Consider the following 15,000-nt stretch of genomic DNA (forward strand, 5'->3'; position numbering starts at 1 on the left):
AGAGAGGAGGAAGACAGAGGGGAGGAAGAAAGAGAGGAGGAAGAAAGAGGGGAGGAAGAAAGAGGGAGGAAGAAAGAGGGGAGGAAGAAAGAGAGGAGGAAGACAGAGAGGAGGAAGAAAGAGGGGAGGAAGAAAGAGAGGAGGAAGAAAGAGGGGAGGAATAAAGAGGGGAGGAAGAAAGAGAGGAGGAAGAAAGAGAGGAGGACGAAAGAGAGGAGGAAGAAAGAGGGGAGGAAGAAAGAGAGGAGGACGAAAGAGAGGAGGAAGAAAGAGGGGAGGAAGAAAGAGAGGAGGACGAAAGAGAGGAGGAAGAAAGAGGGGAGGAAGAAAGAGAGGAGGACGAAAGAGAGGAGGAAGAAAGAGGGGAGGAAGAAAGAGGGGAGGAAGAAAGAGGGGAGGAAGAAAGAGAGGAGGACGAAAGAGAGGAGGAAGAAAGAGGGGAGGAAGAAAGAGGGGAGGAAGAAAGAGGGGAGGAAGAAAGAAAGAGCGGAGGAAGAAAGAGAGGAGGAAGAAAGAGGGGAGGAAGAAAGAGAGGAGGAAGAAAGAGAGGAGGAAGAAAGAGAGGAGGAAGAAAGAGGGGAGGAATAAGAGGGGAGGAAGAAAGAGAGGAGGAAGACAGAGGGGAGGAAGAAAGAGAGGAGGAAGAAAGAGGGGAGGAAGAAAGAGGGAGGAAGAAAGAGGGGAGGAAGAAAGAGAGGAGGAAGACAGAGAGGAGGAAGAAAGAGGGGAGGAAGAAAGAGAGGAGGAAGAAAGAGGGGAGGAATAAAGAGGGGAGGAAGAAGAGAGGAGGAAGAAAGAGAGGAGGAAGAAAGAGAGGAGGAAGAAAGAAGGGAGGAAGAAAGAGAGGAGGAAGACAGAGGGGAGGAAGAAAGAGAGGAGGAAGAAAGAGGGGAGGAAGAAAGAGAGGAGGAAGAAAGAGGGGAGGAATAAAGAGGGGAGGAAGAAAGAGAGGAGGAAGAAAGAAGGGAGGAAGAAAGAGAGGAGGAAGAAAGAGGGGAGGAAGAAAGAGAGGAGGAAGAAAGAGAGGAGGAAGAAAGAGAGGAGGAAGACAGAGGGGAGGAAGAAAGAGAGGAGGAAGAAAGAGGGGAGGAAGAAAGAGAGGAGGAAGAAAGAGAGGAGGAAGACAGAGGGGAGGAAGAAAGAGAGGAGGAAGAAAGAGGGGAGGAAGAAAGAGGGAGGAAGAAAGAGGGGAGGAAGAAAGAGAGGAGGAAGACAGAGAGGAGGAAGAAAGAGGGGAGGAAGAAAGAGGGGAGGAAGAAAGAGGGGAGGAAGAAAGAGGGGAGGAAGAAAGAGAGGAGGAAGAAAGAGGGGAGGAAGAAAGAGGGGAGGAAGAAAGAGGGGAGGAAGAAAGAGGGGAGGAAGAAAGAGAGGAGGAAGAAAGAGGGGAGGAAGAAAGAGGGGAGGAAGAAAGAGGGGAGGAATAAAGAGGGGAGGAAGAAAGAGAGGAGGAAGAAAGAGAGGAGGAAGAAAGAGGGGAGGAAGAAAGAGGTGAGGAAGAAAGAGGGGAGGAAGAAAGAGGGGAGGAAGAAAGAGGGGAGGAAGAAAGAGGGGAGGAAGAAAGAGAGTAGGAAGAAAGAGGGGAGGAAGAAAGAGAGGAGGAAGAAAGAGAGGAGGAAGAAAGAGGGGAGGAAGAAAGAGAGTAGGGAAGAAAGAGGGGAGGAAGAAAGAGGTGAGGAAGAAAGAGGGGAGGAAGAAAGAGAGGAGGAAGAAAGAGGGGAGGAAGAAAGAGAGTAGGAAGAAAGAGGGGAGGAATAAAGAGGGGAGGAAGAAAGAGAGGAGGAAGAAAGAGAGGAGGAAGAAAGAAGGGAGGAAGAAAGAGGTGAGGAAGAAAGAGGTGAGGAAGAAAGAGGGGAGGAAGAAAGAGAGGAGGAAGAAAGAGGGGAGGAAGAAAGAGAGTAGGAAGAAAGAGGGGAGAAGAAAGAGAGGAGGAAGAAAGAGAGGAGGAAGAAAGAGAGGAGGAAGAAAGAGGGGAGGAAGAAAGAGGGAGGAAGAAAGAGGGGAGGAAGAAAGAGAGGAGGAAGAAAGAGAGGAGGAAGACAGAGAGGAGGAAGAAAGAGGGGAGGAAGAAAGAGGGGAGGAAGAAAGAGAGGAGGAAGAAAGAGAGGAGGAAGAAAGAGGGCAGGAAGAAAGAGAGGAGGAAGAAAGAGGGGAGGAATAAAGAGGAGAGGAAGAAAGAGGGAGGAAGAAAGAGGGGAGGAAGAAAGAGAGGAGGAAGAAAGAGGGGAGGAAGAAAGAGGGGAGGAAGAAAGAGGGGAGGAAGAAAGAGGGGAGGAAGAAAGAGGGAGGAAGAAAGAGGGGAGGAAGAAAGAGAGGAGGAAGAAAGAGGGGAGGAAGAAAGAGGGGAGGAAGAAAGAGAGGAGAAGAAAGAGTGGAGGAAGACAGAGGGGAGGAAGAAAGAGGGGAGGAAGAAAGAGGGGAGGAAGAAAGAGAAGAGGAAGAAAGAGGGGAGGAAGAAAGAGAGGAGGAAGAAAGAGAGGAGGAAGAAAGAGAGGAGGAAGAAGAGTGGAGGAAGAAAGAGAGGAGGAAGAAAGAGAGGAGAAGAAAGAGGGGAGGAAGAAAGAGAGGAGGAAGAAAGAGAGGAGGAAGAAAGAGGGGAGGAAGAAAGAGAGGAGGAGAAAGAGAGGAGGAAGAAAGAGAGGAGGAAGAAAGAGAGGAGGAAGAAAGAGAGGAGGAAGAAGAGAGGAGGAAGAAAGAGGGGAGGAAGAAAGAAGAGCGGAGGAAGAAAGAGGGGAGGAAGAAAGAGGGGAGGAAGAAGAGAGGAGGAAGAAAGAGGGGAGGAAGAAAGAGAGGAGGAAGACAGAGACGTTCATTTCAGACGAACATCATGTGACGTTAGATGTCGGCCGTCAGAAGCACTAAATGAAACGTCAAAAGTTACAAACGAAGTTTCAGTTGATTAGAGCCGCATTCCACAAATATACAAACAATCCGACACGTCGCTGAATATCACCGTCAGAAAACTGAAGAATTCTCAATGGGAAAAGGACATTTCAAGAAAACCTCCGGCCAGCGGACCGACACCACCCTGCCAGCAGGGGGCGGAGCCTCCGGCCAGTGGACCGACGCCACCCTGCCAGCAGGGGGCGGAGCCTCCGGCCAGTGGACCGACGCCACCCTGCCAGCAGGGGGCGGAGCCTCCGGCCAGTGGACCGACGCCACCCTGCCAGCAGGGGGCGGAGCCTCCGGCAGTGGACCGACGCCACCCTGCCAGCAGGGGGCGGAGCCCTCCGGCCAGTGGACCGACGCCACCCTGCCAGCAGGGGGCGGAGCCTCCGGCCAGTGGACCGACGCCACCCTGCCAGCAGGGGGCGGAGCCTCCGGCCAGTGGACCGACGCCACCCTGCCAGCAGGGGGCGGAGCCTCCGGCCAGTGGACGACGCCACCCTGCCAGCAGGGGGCGGAGCCTCCGGCCAGTGGACCGACGCCACCCTGCCAGCAGGGGGCGGAGCCTCCGGCCAGCAGTCGTTAACGCGACGTTCTATAATGTGAAACAGAAACCTGATATTTCTACGCCTGAGGCCAGAGTCTGCGATGAGTCTCAACGTGAACCTGGATTTAAATAAAGTCCTGAACTGAACTGAATCTTTATTTCTGCCAGGATTTTGTTTATTGTTGAAGGAAACGTTGACATGAACGAGTGAGAAGAACCGGAGCTGATCATCACTCATTCACCTGAGGAGGTTCCAGGTTCCTGCTCTGCAGAGATCAATAAGTCCAGTCTGAGCAGAAACATGTTCAGTTCTTTATCAGAACCTGAACAATAAAAATAAACTCCATTTAAAATAAAAATCCACTTTTAATGAGGCGAAGCAGAGAAATGTCCAAAACCCTCCAGTCCATAGTGTGTGTGTGTGGGGCTTCGTTACAGAACAGCACCAACTAGTGGCCGAGCTTGAAAATTATTTTGTTTTCATTGTTTCTGCTCTTTCGTGTAAAAATAGATATTTTATTGAAATTTAAAAAAAAATTCTTCTGTTCCGTTTTATTCTTGTTGAGTTTATGTGTTGAGTGGTTTCAGTCCAGGCCTTTCCCTGTGTGTGTGTGTGTGTGTGTGTGTGTGTGTGTGTGTGTGTGTGTGTGTGTGTGTGTGTGTGTGTGTGTGTGTGTGTGTGTGTGTGTAGTGGAATGTGAACTCAAAGCACGGTCACAGTTTTGCATGTCATTCATACAGGTACATTAAACACACACACACACACACATGCGTGCGTGCGTGTGTGTGATTGTGTGTGTGTGTGTGATTGTGTGTGTGTGTGTGTGAGATTGTGTGTGTGTGTGTGTGTGTGTGTGTGTGATTGTGTGTGTGTGATTGTGTGTGTGTGTGTGTGTGTGTGTGTGTGTGTGTGTGAGTGTGTGTGATTGTGTGTGTGTGAGATTGTGTGTGTGTGTGAGATTGTGTGTGTGTGTGTGTGTGTGTGTGTGTGTGTGTGTGCGTGTGTGATTGTGTGTGTGTGTGTGATTGTGTGTGTGTGTGTGATTGTGTGTGTGTGTGTGTGAGATTGTGTGTGTGTGTGTGTGTGTGTGTGTGTGTGTGTGTGTGTGTGTGTGTGTGTGTGTGTGTGTGTGTGTGTGTGTGTGTGATTGTGTGTGTGTGTGTGTGTGTGATTGTGTGTGTGTGATTGTGTGTGTGTGTGTGTGTGTGTGTGTGTGTGTGTGAGTGTGTGTGATTGTGTGTGTGTGAGAGATTGTGTGTGTGTGTGTGTGTGTGTGTGTGTGTGTGATTGTGTGTGTGTGTGTGTGATTGTGTGTGTGTGATTGTGTGTGTGTGTGAGATTGTGTGTGTGTGTGTGTGTGTGTGTGTGTGTGTGTGTGTGTGTGTGTGTGTGTGTGTGTGTGTGTGTGTGTGTGTGTGTGTGTGTGTGTGTGTGTGTGTGTGTGTGTGTGTATCAGCTGACTCCTTCCTGCGTTTGAGGAGTTTCCCCGACATGTTTTGCTCCCACTTGTTGACATTGGGAGGAAACTCCTGCAGGTGAAGCTCGCCGGGACGGAGCAGTGATCACAGGGGGCTTTTACTTTGAAGGTTTCCTCCCTGGCGTCCGCCTGTCATGGAGAACGACTCCCGCCTGACATTCCTCCCCGCTGTGTCCCGGCTTGTATACGAGGGGGGCTCAGCGCAGCGCCGCTAACTATTCCAACCACGCTGCCGCGGCGGCGGGGGCCGGGAGGTGGGAGGGGCCTGGAGGGGGGGGCTGGGAGGGGCCTGGGAGGGGTTCCTTGGAGGGGGCGTGCAGTGGAAACAGAGGGAGGGTGGGGCCGCCGGCCACAGCCTGGAAAGCTGGAGGTTCTCCGCCTGGTGTGGCATTCACACCCCGACTCTCCCCCCGCTAACATCCAGCGCCGCTCGCCGCTCGCCTCCCTGCATCGCCGGACCCCGAGCAGCGACAAGCCCAGGGCGGTCAGGAAGGAGGGAAGAGAAGAGAGGTGTGGAGCCAGAAGAGGGGGAAGAAGCAGGTGGAAGCCAGAGCAAGAGGTGAAGAAGGGATCCCGGACTGACATGGCGGCCATGGAAGCACTGGAGTCCTCCGGCGGCCTGACGGAGCCCCGGACCCTGACGGAGGTGTCGGACGACGAGGTCAACCTGCCGCCGTCCGACGACGAGGACGACGCCCCGGCGGCCAAGAGGGACGCCGAGGGCGAGGAGAACGAGGAGGGGGAGGGGGAGGGGGGGGGAGGGGGAGAAGCCGGACCCCCAGGCCAACGGCGTCATGGTCCTGTCCCTGCTGGACAGGATCATCGGGGCGGTGGACCAGATCCAGCAGACCCAGAGCGGGCTGGAGGCGCGGCAGCAGGAGATGGAGCGCTCGGTCACTGGCATCCAGGGCGAGCTGAGCAAGCTGGCCAAGAGCCACGGCACCACGTCCAACAGCGTCAACAAGATGATGGAGAAGGTGCGCAAGGTCAGCGTCAACGTGAAGACGGTGCGCGCCACGCTGGAGAAGCAAGGCGGCCAGATCCGCAAGCTGGAGAGCAACGAGGCCGAGCTGCTCAAGAGGCGCAACTTCAAAGTCATGATCTACCAGGTGAGGGTGCGAGTCCGCCGCCGCCGCCGCCGCCGCCGCCGCCGGGGGCCGCCGAGCCCATGGGCGTGGCCGGGGGGCCAAACGCTCAAGCGAACCTCCGCCGGCGGCTGCTCGCGTCTCGACAAGTCACTTTTATGTTTCCGTCGGTTTCGTACAGAAAGTGTGAGTTTTCTCTAAAGTCAGTCGGTGGTCGATCGGGCGTCAGACGCTGGGGGGGGGGGCGTGGATCTGATCGGGCTCCACAGCCGGTCCGGTCCGGTCCGGTCCGGTCCGGTCCGGTCCGGTCCGGTCCTGCTGGACGGACCCGAAAGTGTGAAAATGGAGGGACAGAGTTAACGTCTCGCTGTGAAGTTCCACTGTTTCCCTGCACCGTGAAGGAAAGACGTTGACTCTGTTTGTATGTCGAGGTTAAAGTACCGTCAGATTTCAGGGGGATTTTTCACAACAACCCTTCTCTTGCTCTAGTTTTTTTTAAATTTGACAACCAACCGGGCCCGACACTGTTTGTGTGGTTCGGTCTGGAGGCTGGTTTGGTTCGGTCATGTTGGACGTCGGCCAGCTCCACGTGAGACACGCTGCAAAAAAACCTCCATCGCACGGTGTTCCGGGCAGAAAGGGCTTGTGGAGGTGCAGACAGGTCCAAACCCCAGAGCCTGTCCAGGCACATCCTCACCTGTGGAAACAATTACAGGATGCTCGCGCTTATTTATCAGAAAACATAGCTTGCAGTCATGTTCCAGGTTGGAATGCGCCACATTTTTCCGAGTCGCCCGCGAATGACAGCATCCCAACAAGCCCAGCGGGTTCCAGGCGGCGCAGACTTGGTGGTGTTTAGCCGAGAGGTTTCTGACGGAGGAGGTTTGGAAGCAAGCCGTCATGTTTACGATCCTCCTCCGCCATTCCTCCGTCACCTCAAAGCAGATCTTCCCTCCCGTCTGCACGTCCACCACATGTGGCTCACAGATATTCTCTCTCAGAGGAGGATTCACACGTGAAGCAGTCCAACTCCTGAAAACACTCAGAAAGTCTTTCTTCACCTCCGCCTTTCAAAACAAAGATGGGAAAATAACACAAGCCTGCTGGAGGTGCTGGGGAAGGTGGAGCAGTGTCAGAGGACAGTGGGTGGAGTGAGGAGAGGGTGGAGGAGTGTTAGTGGACAGTGGGTGGAGTGAGTGGCGTTAATGCAGCACTTCGGGGGTTAACCCAGCAGTTCAGGGGTTAATCCAGCAGTTAATCCAGCAGTTCAGGGGTTAATCCAGCAGTTAATCCAGCAGTTTAGGGGTTAATCTAGCAGTTAATCCAGCAGCTCAGGGGTTAACTCAGCAGTTTAGGGGTTAATCCAGCAGTTAACTCAGCAGTTTAGGGGTTAATCCAGCAGTTCATGCAGCAGTTTAGGGGTTAATCCAGCAGTTAATCCAGCAGTTCAGGGGTTAATCCAGCAGTTAATCCAGCAGTTTAGGGGTTAATCTAGCAGTTAATCCAGCAGCTCAGGGGTTAACTCAGCAGTTTAGGGGTTAATCCAGCAGTTAACTCAGCAGTTTAGGGGTTAATCCAGCAGTTCATGCAGCAGTTTAGGGGTTAATCCAGCAGTTAATCCAGCAGTTCGGGGGTTAATCCAGCAGTTTAGGGGTTAAAGCAGCAGTTAATCCAGCAGTTTAGTGGTTAATCCAGCAGTTAATCCAGCAGTTCGGGGGTTAACCCAGCAGTTAATCCAGCAGTTCGGGGGTTAATCCAGCAGTTTAGGGGTTAAAGCAGCAGTTAATCCAGCAGTTCGGGGGTTAACCCAGCAGTTAATCCAGCAGTTCGGGGGTTAATCCAGCAGTTTAGGGGTTAAAGCAGCAGTTAATCCAGCAGTTTAGGGGTTAATCCAGCAGTTAATCCAGCAGTTCGGGGGTTAATCCAGCAGTTTAGGGGTTAAAGCAGCAGTTAATCCAGCAGTTTAGGGGTTAATCCAGCAGTTAATCCAGCAGTTCGGGGGTTAACCCAGCAGCCGGTGTGAGAACATTCAGATTTTCCACTCTGGACTTCAGGACTGAGTCACTGCTGAAGTCGAGACTCTTAGGATCAGATCCTGGCGGTAGAACCTGTGGCTCTATAGCTCTATGGTTCTATGGCTCTATAGCTCTATGTCTATCGCTCTATAGCTCTATGGTTCTATGGCTCTATAGCTCTATAGCTCTATGGCTCTATAGTTCTATGGCTCTATAGCTCTATGGTTCTATGGCTCTATAGTTCTATGGTTCTATAGCTCTATAGTTCTATGGCTCTATAGTTCTATGGCTCTATGGCTCTATGGTTCTATGGCTCTATAGCTCTATGTCTACGTCTGGCTCTGTTTACCAGCATGACTTCAGGCCAGGTTCATTAAAGCAGCAGACCTCGGTGCTGCTCTGGTTCCAACGTTCTGCAGCTGAGGACCAGGTTCCTCCATCCTGGTTCCTCCGTCCTGGTTCCTCCGTCCTGGTTCCTCCATACTGGTTCCTCCGTCCTGGTTCCTCCGTCCAGGTTCCTCCATCCTGGTTCCTCCATCCTGGTTCCTCCGTCCTGGTTCCTCCGTCCAGGTTCCTCCGTCCTGGTTCCTCCGTCCTGGTTCGTCCGTCCAGGTTCCTCTGTCCAGGTTCCTCCGTCCTGGTTCCTCCGTCCTGGTTCGTCCGTCCAGGTTCCTCTGTCCAGGTTCCTCCGTCAGCAGAGCAGCAGGAAGGAGGTGGTGGTGTCCACTGGGACCCTGGTGTGGTTTGACCTTTGACCTTTGTCGTGAGGCTGGGAAGTTCCTCCTCTGCAGAGCGAAGAAGAAGAAGAAGAAGAAGAAGAAGAAGAAGAAGAAGAAGAAGAAGAAGAAGAGGAAGAAGAAGAAGAAGAGGAGGAAGAAGAAGAAGAGGAGGAAGAAGAAGAACATCTGGGTTGGGTGGAGCGCAAAGTGACGGTGTTCTGACTCTTGAGGGGGAGGAGGAGGAGGAGAGGAGGAGGAGGAGGAGAGGAGGGGAGGAGGAGAGGAGGAGGAGGAGGAGGAGGAGGAGGAGGAGGAGGAGGAGGAGGAGGAGGAGGAGGAGGAGGAGGAGAGGAGGAGAGGAGGAGAGGAGGAGGAGGAGAGGAGGGCAGTGTGGATGCAGAGCAGGAGCCATATTTAGACAGCTGATTCATAGCACAGGCATTCTGCTCCTCCTCCTCCTCCTCCTCCTCTCCTCCTCCACCCCCCACACACACTCACACTCCCAGCTCCTCCCCTGCTCCTCCCCACCACACCCTGCTCCACATCCAGCACCTCCTCCTCCCTCCCCTCTCCTCCTCCACCCCCCCTCCTCCTCCTCCTCCTCCTCCTCCTCCTCCTCCTCCTCCTCCTCTTTAACTTTAATCACATTGTGAAAATGTCAAACACCAACATTCTGCTGATCCTCTGGTCTGTTTCTGATACTGGAACCCTGGTGGTTCCTGGTACCAGGTGGAAGGTCTTGAGGTGGTTCCTGGTACCAGGTGGAAGGTGAGGTGGTTCCTGGTACCAGTAGGAAGGTCTTGAGGTGGTTCCTGGTACCAGTAGGAAGGTTTTGAGGTGGTTCCTGGTACCAGTAGGAAGGTCTTGAGGTGGTTCCTGGTACCAGTAGGAAGGTCTTGAGGTGGTTCCTGGTACCAGTAGGACGGTTTTGAGGTGGTTCCTGGTACCAGGTGGAAGGTCTTGAGGTGGTTCCTGGTACCAGGTGGAAGGTCTTGAGGTGGTTCCTGGTACCAGTAGGAAGGTCTTGAGTTGGTTCCTGGTACCGGTTCCTGGTACCAGTAGGAAGGTCTTGAGGTGGTTCCTGGTACCAGTAGGAAGGTCTTGAGTTGGTTCCTGGTACCAGTAGGAAGGTCTTGAGGTGGTTCCTGGTACCAGTAGGAAGGTCTTGAGGTGGTTCCTGGTACCAGTAGGAAGGTCTTGAGTTGGTTCCTGGTACCGGTTCCTGGTACCAGTAGGAAGGTCTTGAGGTGGTTCCTGGTACCAGTAGGAAGGTTTTGAGGTGGTTCCTGGTACCAGTAGGAAGGTCTTGAGGTGGTTCCTGGTACCAGTAGGACGGTTTTGAGGTGGTTCCTGGTACCAGGTGGAAGGTCTTGAGGTGGTTCCTGGTACCAGTAGGAAGGTCTTGAGTTGGTTCCTGGTACCGGTTCCTGGTACCAGTAGGAAGGTCTTGAGGTGGTTCCTGGTACCAGTAGGAAGGTCTTGAGTTGGTTCCTGGTACCAGTAGGAAGGTCTTGAGGTGGTTCCTGGTACCAGTAGGAAGGTCTTGAGGTGGTTCCTGGTACCAGTAGGAAGGTCTTGAGTTGGTTCCTGGTACCGGTTCCTGGTACCAGTAGGAAGGTCTTGAGGTGGTTCCTGGTACCAGTAGGAAGGTCTTGAGTTGGTTCCTGGTACCGGTTCCTGGTACCAGTAGGAAGGTCTTGAGGTGGTTCCTGGTACCAGGTGGAAGGTGAGGTGGTTCCTGGTACCAGTAGGAAGGTCTTGAGGTGGTTCCTGGTACCAGTAGGAAGGTCTTGAGTTGGTTCCTGGTACCGGTTCCTGGTACCAGTAGGAAGGTCTTGAGGTGGTTCCTGGTACCAGGTGGAAGGTGAGGTGGTTCCTGGTACCAGTAGGAAGGTCTTGAGGTGGTTCCTGGTACCAGTAGGAAGGTCTTGAGTTGGTTCCTGGTACCGGTTCCTGGTACCAGTAGGAAGGTCTTGAGGTTGAATTTCAGCTCTATTTTGTTTCTTATCAGTAAAATAAATAACTGAATGTTTCAGCTTCTTATTTCAACATGACTTTGTTTTTGTTATCACCTCCACCTCCTCCTCCTCCTCCTCCTCCTCCTCCTCCTCCTCCTCCTCCTCCTCCTCCTCCTCCTCCTCCTCCACCTCCACCTCCACCTCACCAGAACTCTTCCTTCAGACCTTATAAGGACTGGTCAGGCTGAAACGCTCCGGCTGCTGTTAGAGACTCATTGTCCACAGTGGGGGGGGGGGGGGGGGGGGGGGCAGGGGGGGGGGGGACCGTCCAGCAGACTGTCCAGCAGTCCAGAGCTCTCCCAGACTGGGCAGGACTGGAGCGAGGGAGGAGGAGGTGACGGAGGAGAAGGCGGAGGTCTATAAATAGCCTCCATCACATAGTTGTTTGATTGTAAGAAGGAAAAGCCTTTTAGTGCTTCAGAGGACGACGTCCTGCTGGACGCTGTCCTCCTCCTCACTGTCTCCACCTGGTCCCAGTCCACCTGGTCCGAGTGCACCTGGTCCCAGTCCACCTGGTCTGAGTCCACCTGGTCCGAGTCCAGCTGGTCTGAGTCCAGCTTGTCTCCCCACCTGAAAGAGAACGTAGGAAAACAATCAGTCAGAAAAGTGTTTTGTCCAGACCGTCTGTCCACGCCCAGGGACTGTCTCCCCTCGTCCTCTGTGTCCTCGTCCGTCTCAGAACCAGGAAGCTGGTTTCATGTGAAGTGAAGCAAACAAAGTGTCTCCGACGGCTGGAAGGAGGAAAACCAGAGGAATGTCCATTGTTCATGCTGAATGTGTTCCAGCTGTGGCACCTCTGTCCTCTGTCCTCTGTCCACCCCTGTCCTCTGTCCACCTCTGTCCACCCCTGTCCTCTGTCCACCCCTGTCCTCTGTCCACCTCTGTCCACCCCTGTCCTCTGTCCACCCCTGTCCTCTGTCCACCTCTGTCCACCCCTGTCCTCTGTCCACAGGCTGGTTCAGCAGAAGACAAAGATTTGTTTCATGATAAAAAAAGAAAAGAAAAGAAAAGAAAACCTCAGTGAAGTAAAAACTTCAACCAAAGCTCAGAATAAAGCCCAACATTAGAGATCACCACGGTAACCATGGCGACTGGAACCACAACAAAACAAGCCTCCAAGAGGCTCCTGCTCTAAATCCACATTGACTCACTTTAACAAGGACGCATTCATTTTACTCTACTCTACTCTACTCTACCCTACCCTACTCTACTCTACTCTACTCTACTCTAATGTACTCTACTCTACTCTACTCTACTCTACTTTACTGTACTCTACTCTACTCTACTCTACTCTACTCTACTCTACTCTACTCTACTCTACCCTACCCTACCCTACTCTACTCTACTCTACTCTACTCTACTGTACTCTACTGTACTCTACTCTACTGTACTCTACTGTACTCTAATGTCCTCTACTGAACTGTACTCTACTGTACTCTACTCTACTGTACTCTACTGAACTCTACTCTAATGTACTCTACTGAACTCTACTCTACTGAAATCTACTCTACTGTACTCTACTCTACTCTAATGTACTCTACTGAACTCTACTCTACTCTACTGTACTCTACGGTACTCTACTCTACTGTACTCTACTGAACTCTACTCTAATGTACTCTACTGAACTCTACTCTACTGTACTCTACTGTACTGAACTCTACTCTACTCTACTCTACTCTAATGTACTCTACTGAACTCTACTCTACTCTACTGAACTCTACTCTACTCTAATGTACTCTACTCTAATGCACTCTACTGAACTCTACTCTACTGAACTCTACTCTAATGTACTCTACTCTAATGCACTCTACTGAACTCTACTCTACTGAACTCTACTCTAATGTACTCTACTCTACTCTAATGTACTCTACTCTACTCTAATGTACTCTACTGAACTCTACTCTACTCTACCGTACACTACTCTACTCTACTCCACTCTACTCTGTGTGACTAGTATTGACTGGTAGTAACTAGTATTTTGTTGGCCTCTGGACTGTCTGCTGCTTCTAGTCCTCCAGTCCTCCTGTCCTCCAGTCCTCTTGTCCTCCAGTCTTCTAGTCCTCCAGTCTTCTTGTCCTCCAGTCCTCTAGTCCTCCAGTCTTCCAGTCTTCTTGTCCTCCAGTCTTCCAGTCTTCTTGTCCTCCAGTCTTCTTGTCCTCCAGTCCTCTTATCCTCCAGTCCTCTAGTCCTCCAGTCTTCTAGGCCTCCAGTCCTCCTGTCTTCTAGTCCTCCAGTCTTCTAGGCCTCCAGTCCTCCTGTCCTCCTGTCTTCTAGTCCTCCAGTCTTCTAGTCCTCCAGTCTTCTAGGCCTCCAGTCCTCCTGTCCTCCTGTCTTCTAGTCCTCCAGTCTTCTAGTCCTCCAGTCCTCTAGACCTCCAGTCTTCTAGTCCTCCAGTCCTCCAGTCCTCCAGTCCCGTGCTGGTCTCTGGACATCAGTCAGAAATTATCTTCCACATCTTTGTGTCACTAAATAACTTTATTGTGAAAGTTTCCAGTGGGTGAGTCAGAGGCTCATTAAAGCTCAGATGATCCTCATATGACTGCAGAACCACCAGAGACACAAACAGAGGAGGGCTTGTGGTGGAGCTGGTCTTCATGGGGGACGGGACATAAATCTGTCCCTCTGCTCCGGTCTGAGACCTGATGTGTCTCTGGCTCCAGGACCAAAACCCTGAGAGGTCAGATGATGGAGGCTGGAACACGAGACCGTCGGAGAACAAGATCCAGAATCCAGGATCCAGGATCCAGTCGCTGCAGGATCCAGGATCCAAGATCCAGTCGCTCCAGGATCCAGGATCTTGCCGCTACAGGATCCAGGATCCAGGATCCGGCCGCTGTAGGATCCAGGATCCAGTCGATCCAGGACTCAACCGGAACTCCACCGCAGCGTTTATCTAATTCAGGTTCCGGGGCGACGACCTGGACCAAAAACCTGGACCGGACTTTTGTCCCGGCAGCAGCCAGAGGAAGTGAAAATGTTTTTGTTCGGTTTGGTTGAAACTTGTTTTCTCAGGTTTCTGCAGTTTTCCTCCCAATGTTTTCACAAAGTCACAGTTTGGAAAGAACAACAAGAGGAACGAGTGAAATCCACCTGTCTGGTCCGGATCCGGTCCGGGTTTTCACAAGTTCTTCACCTGTTGATCAGAACTAGAGGAGGACAACCTGCCCAGACAGGAAGTGGAGGAAGAGGAGGAAGAGGAAGAGGAAGAGGAAGAGGAAGAGGAAGAGGAAGAGGAAGAGGAAGAGGAAGAGGAGGAGGAGGGAGAGGAAGAGGAAGAGGAGGAGGAAGAGGAGGATGAAGAGGAGGAGGAGGAGGAAGAGGAGGATGAAGGGGTTGGAGGAGGAGGAGAAGAGGAGCAGGAGGGGGAGGAGGAGGAGGGAGAGGAGGTGGAGGGAGGGGTTGGAAGAGGAGGAGGAGGAGAGAGGAGCAGGAGAAAGAGGTGGAGGAGGAAGAAGAGGAGGTAGAGGATGTGGAGGAGCAGGAGGAGGAGGAGGAAGAGGAAGTGGAGGAGGAGAAGAGGAGCAGGAGGAAGAGGTGGAGGAGGAGGTAGAGGACGTGGAGGAGGGAGAAGAGGAGCAGGAGGAGGAAGAGGAGGAGGAGGAGGAGGAGGAAGAGGATGTGGAGGAGCAGGAGGAGGAGGAGGAAGAGGAAGATGAGGAGGAGAAGAGGAGCAGGAGGAGGAAGAGGAGGAGGAGGAGGAGGAGTGTTGTTCTCTCCCTCATTTCCCCTCTGAGCTGCGGCTTCACTTTATTTAGAAATGTTTGATTAGAGGAGCAGCTTCTCCCAGAGGGACTGTTCCCATGGAGCACACACACACACACACACACACACACACACACACACACACACACACACACACACACACACACACACACACCACACACACACACACACACGTCCAGGAAACACAACAGAATCAGAACACCACTCTTGTAATTTCCCTCGTTATTGGCAGGAAGCCCCGCCCCTTAAATTAATTCTCATGTTCATCAGTAATCAGATTACTTTCTTAAGGTAACGAGCAACACTGTTCATAAGTCTGATGATCCGTTTCCACGACGACGGCAGAAGCTCTCCCTCTCTCACTCACACACACACACACACACAGTTCCTCTTTACATCATGAGGATTCCCCTTTTCCTGGATTTACTGGAAAACCCCTCTGTGTGTGTGTGTGTGTGTGTGTGTGTGTGTGTGTGTGTGTGTGTGTGTGTGTGTGTGTGTGTGTGTGTGTGTGTGTGTGTGTGTGTGTGTG

General features: G+C 52.5%; 2 protein-coding genes across 2 annotated transcripts in view; both read left to right on the forward strand.

Moving 5' to 3' along the window:
• LOC308145485 (uncharacterized protein) overlaps window positions 1-3,469 on the forward strand; it is a gene marked incomplete at its 3' end in the record, with an annotated part of 8,230 nt that extends 4,761 nt beyond the window's left edge. Inside the window, exon 2 of the mRNA XM_080516941.1 lies at window positions 2,957-3,469. Coding sequence (XP_080373067.1) covers window positions 2,957-3,469 — 513 coding nt within the window. The remainder of the gene's footprint in view (window positions 1-2,956) is intronic.
• Window positions 3,470-5,253: 1,784 nt separating this feature from the next.
• Window positions 5,254-15,000, forward strand: part of LOC308146096 (caveolae-associated protein 1-like) — a 17,446-nt gene continuing 7,699 nt past the window's right edge. Inside the window, 2 exon segments of the mRNA XM_080517745.1 lie at window positions 5,254-5,661; window positions 5,663-6,017. Of these exon segments, the coding sequence (XP_080373871.1) occupies window positions 5,492-5,661; window positions 5,663-6,017 (525 nt within the window). The 5' untranslated portion in view covers window positions 5,254-5,491.

Source organism: Blennius ocellaris (assembly GCF_963422515.1).
Source record: "Blennius ocellaris genome assembly, chromosome: 21".
NCBI classification, from domain to species: domain Eukaryota; kingdom Metazoa; phylum Chordata; class Actinopteri; order Blenniiformes; family Blenniidae; genus Blennius; species Blennius ocellaris.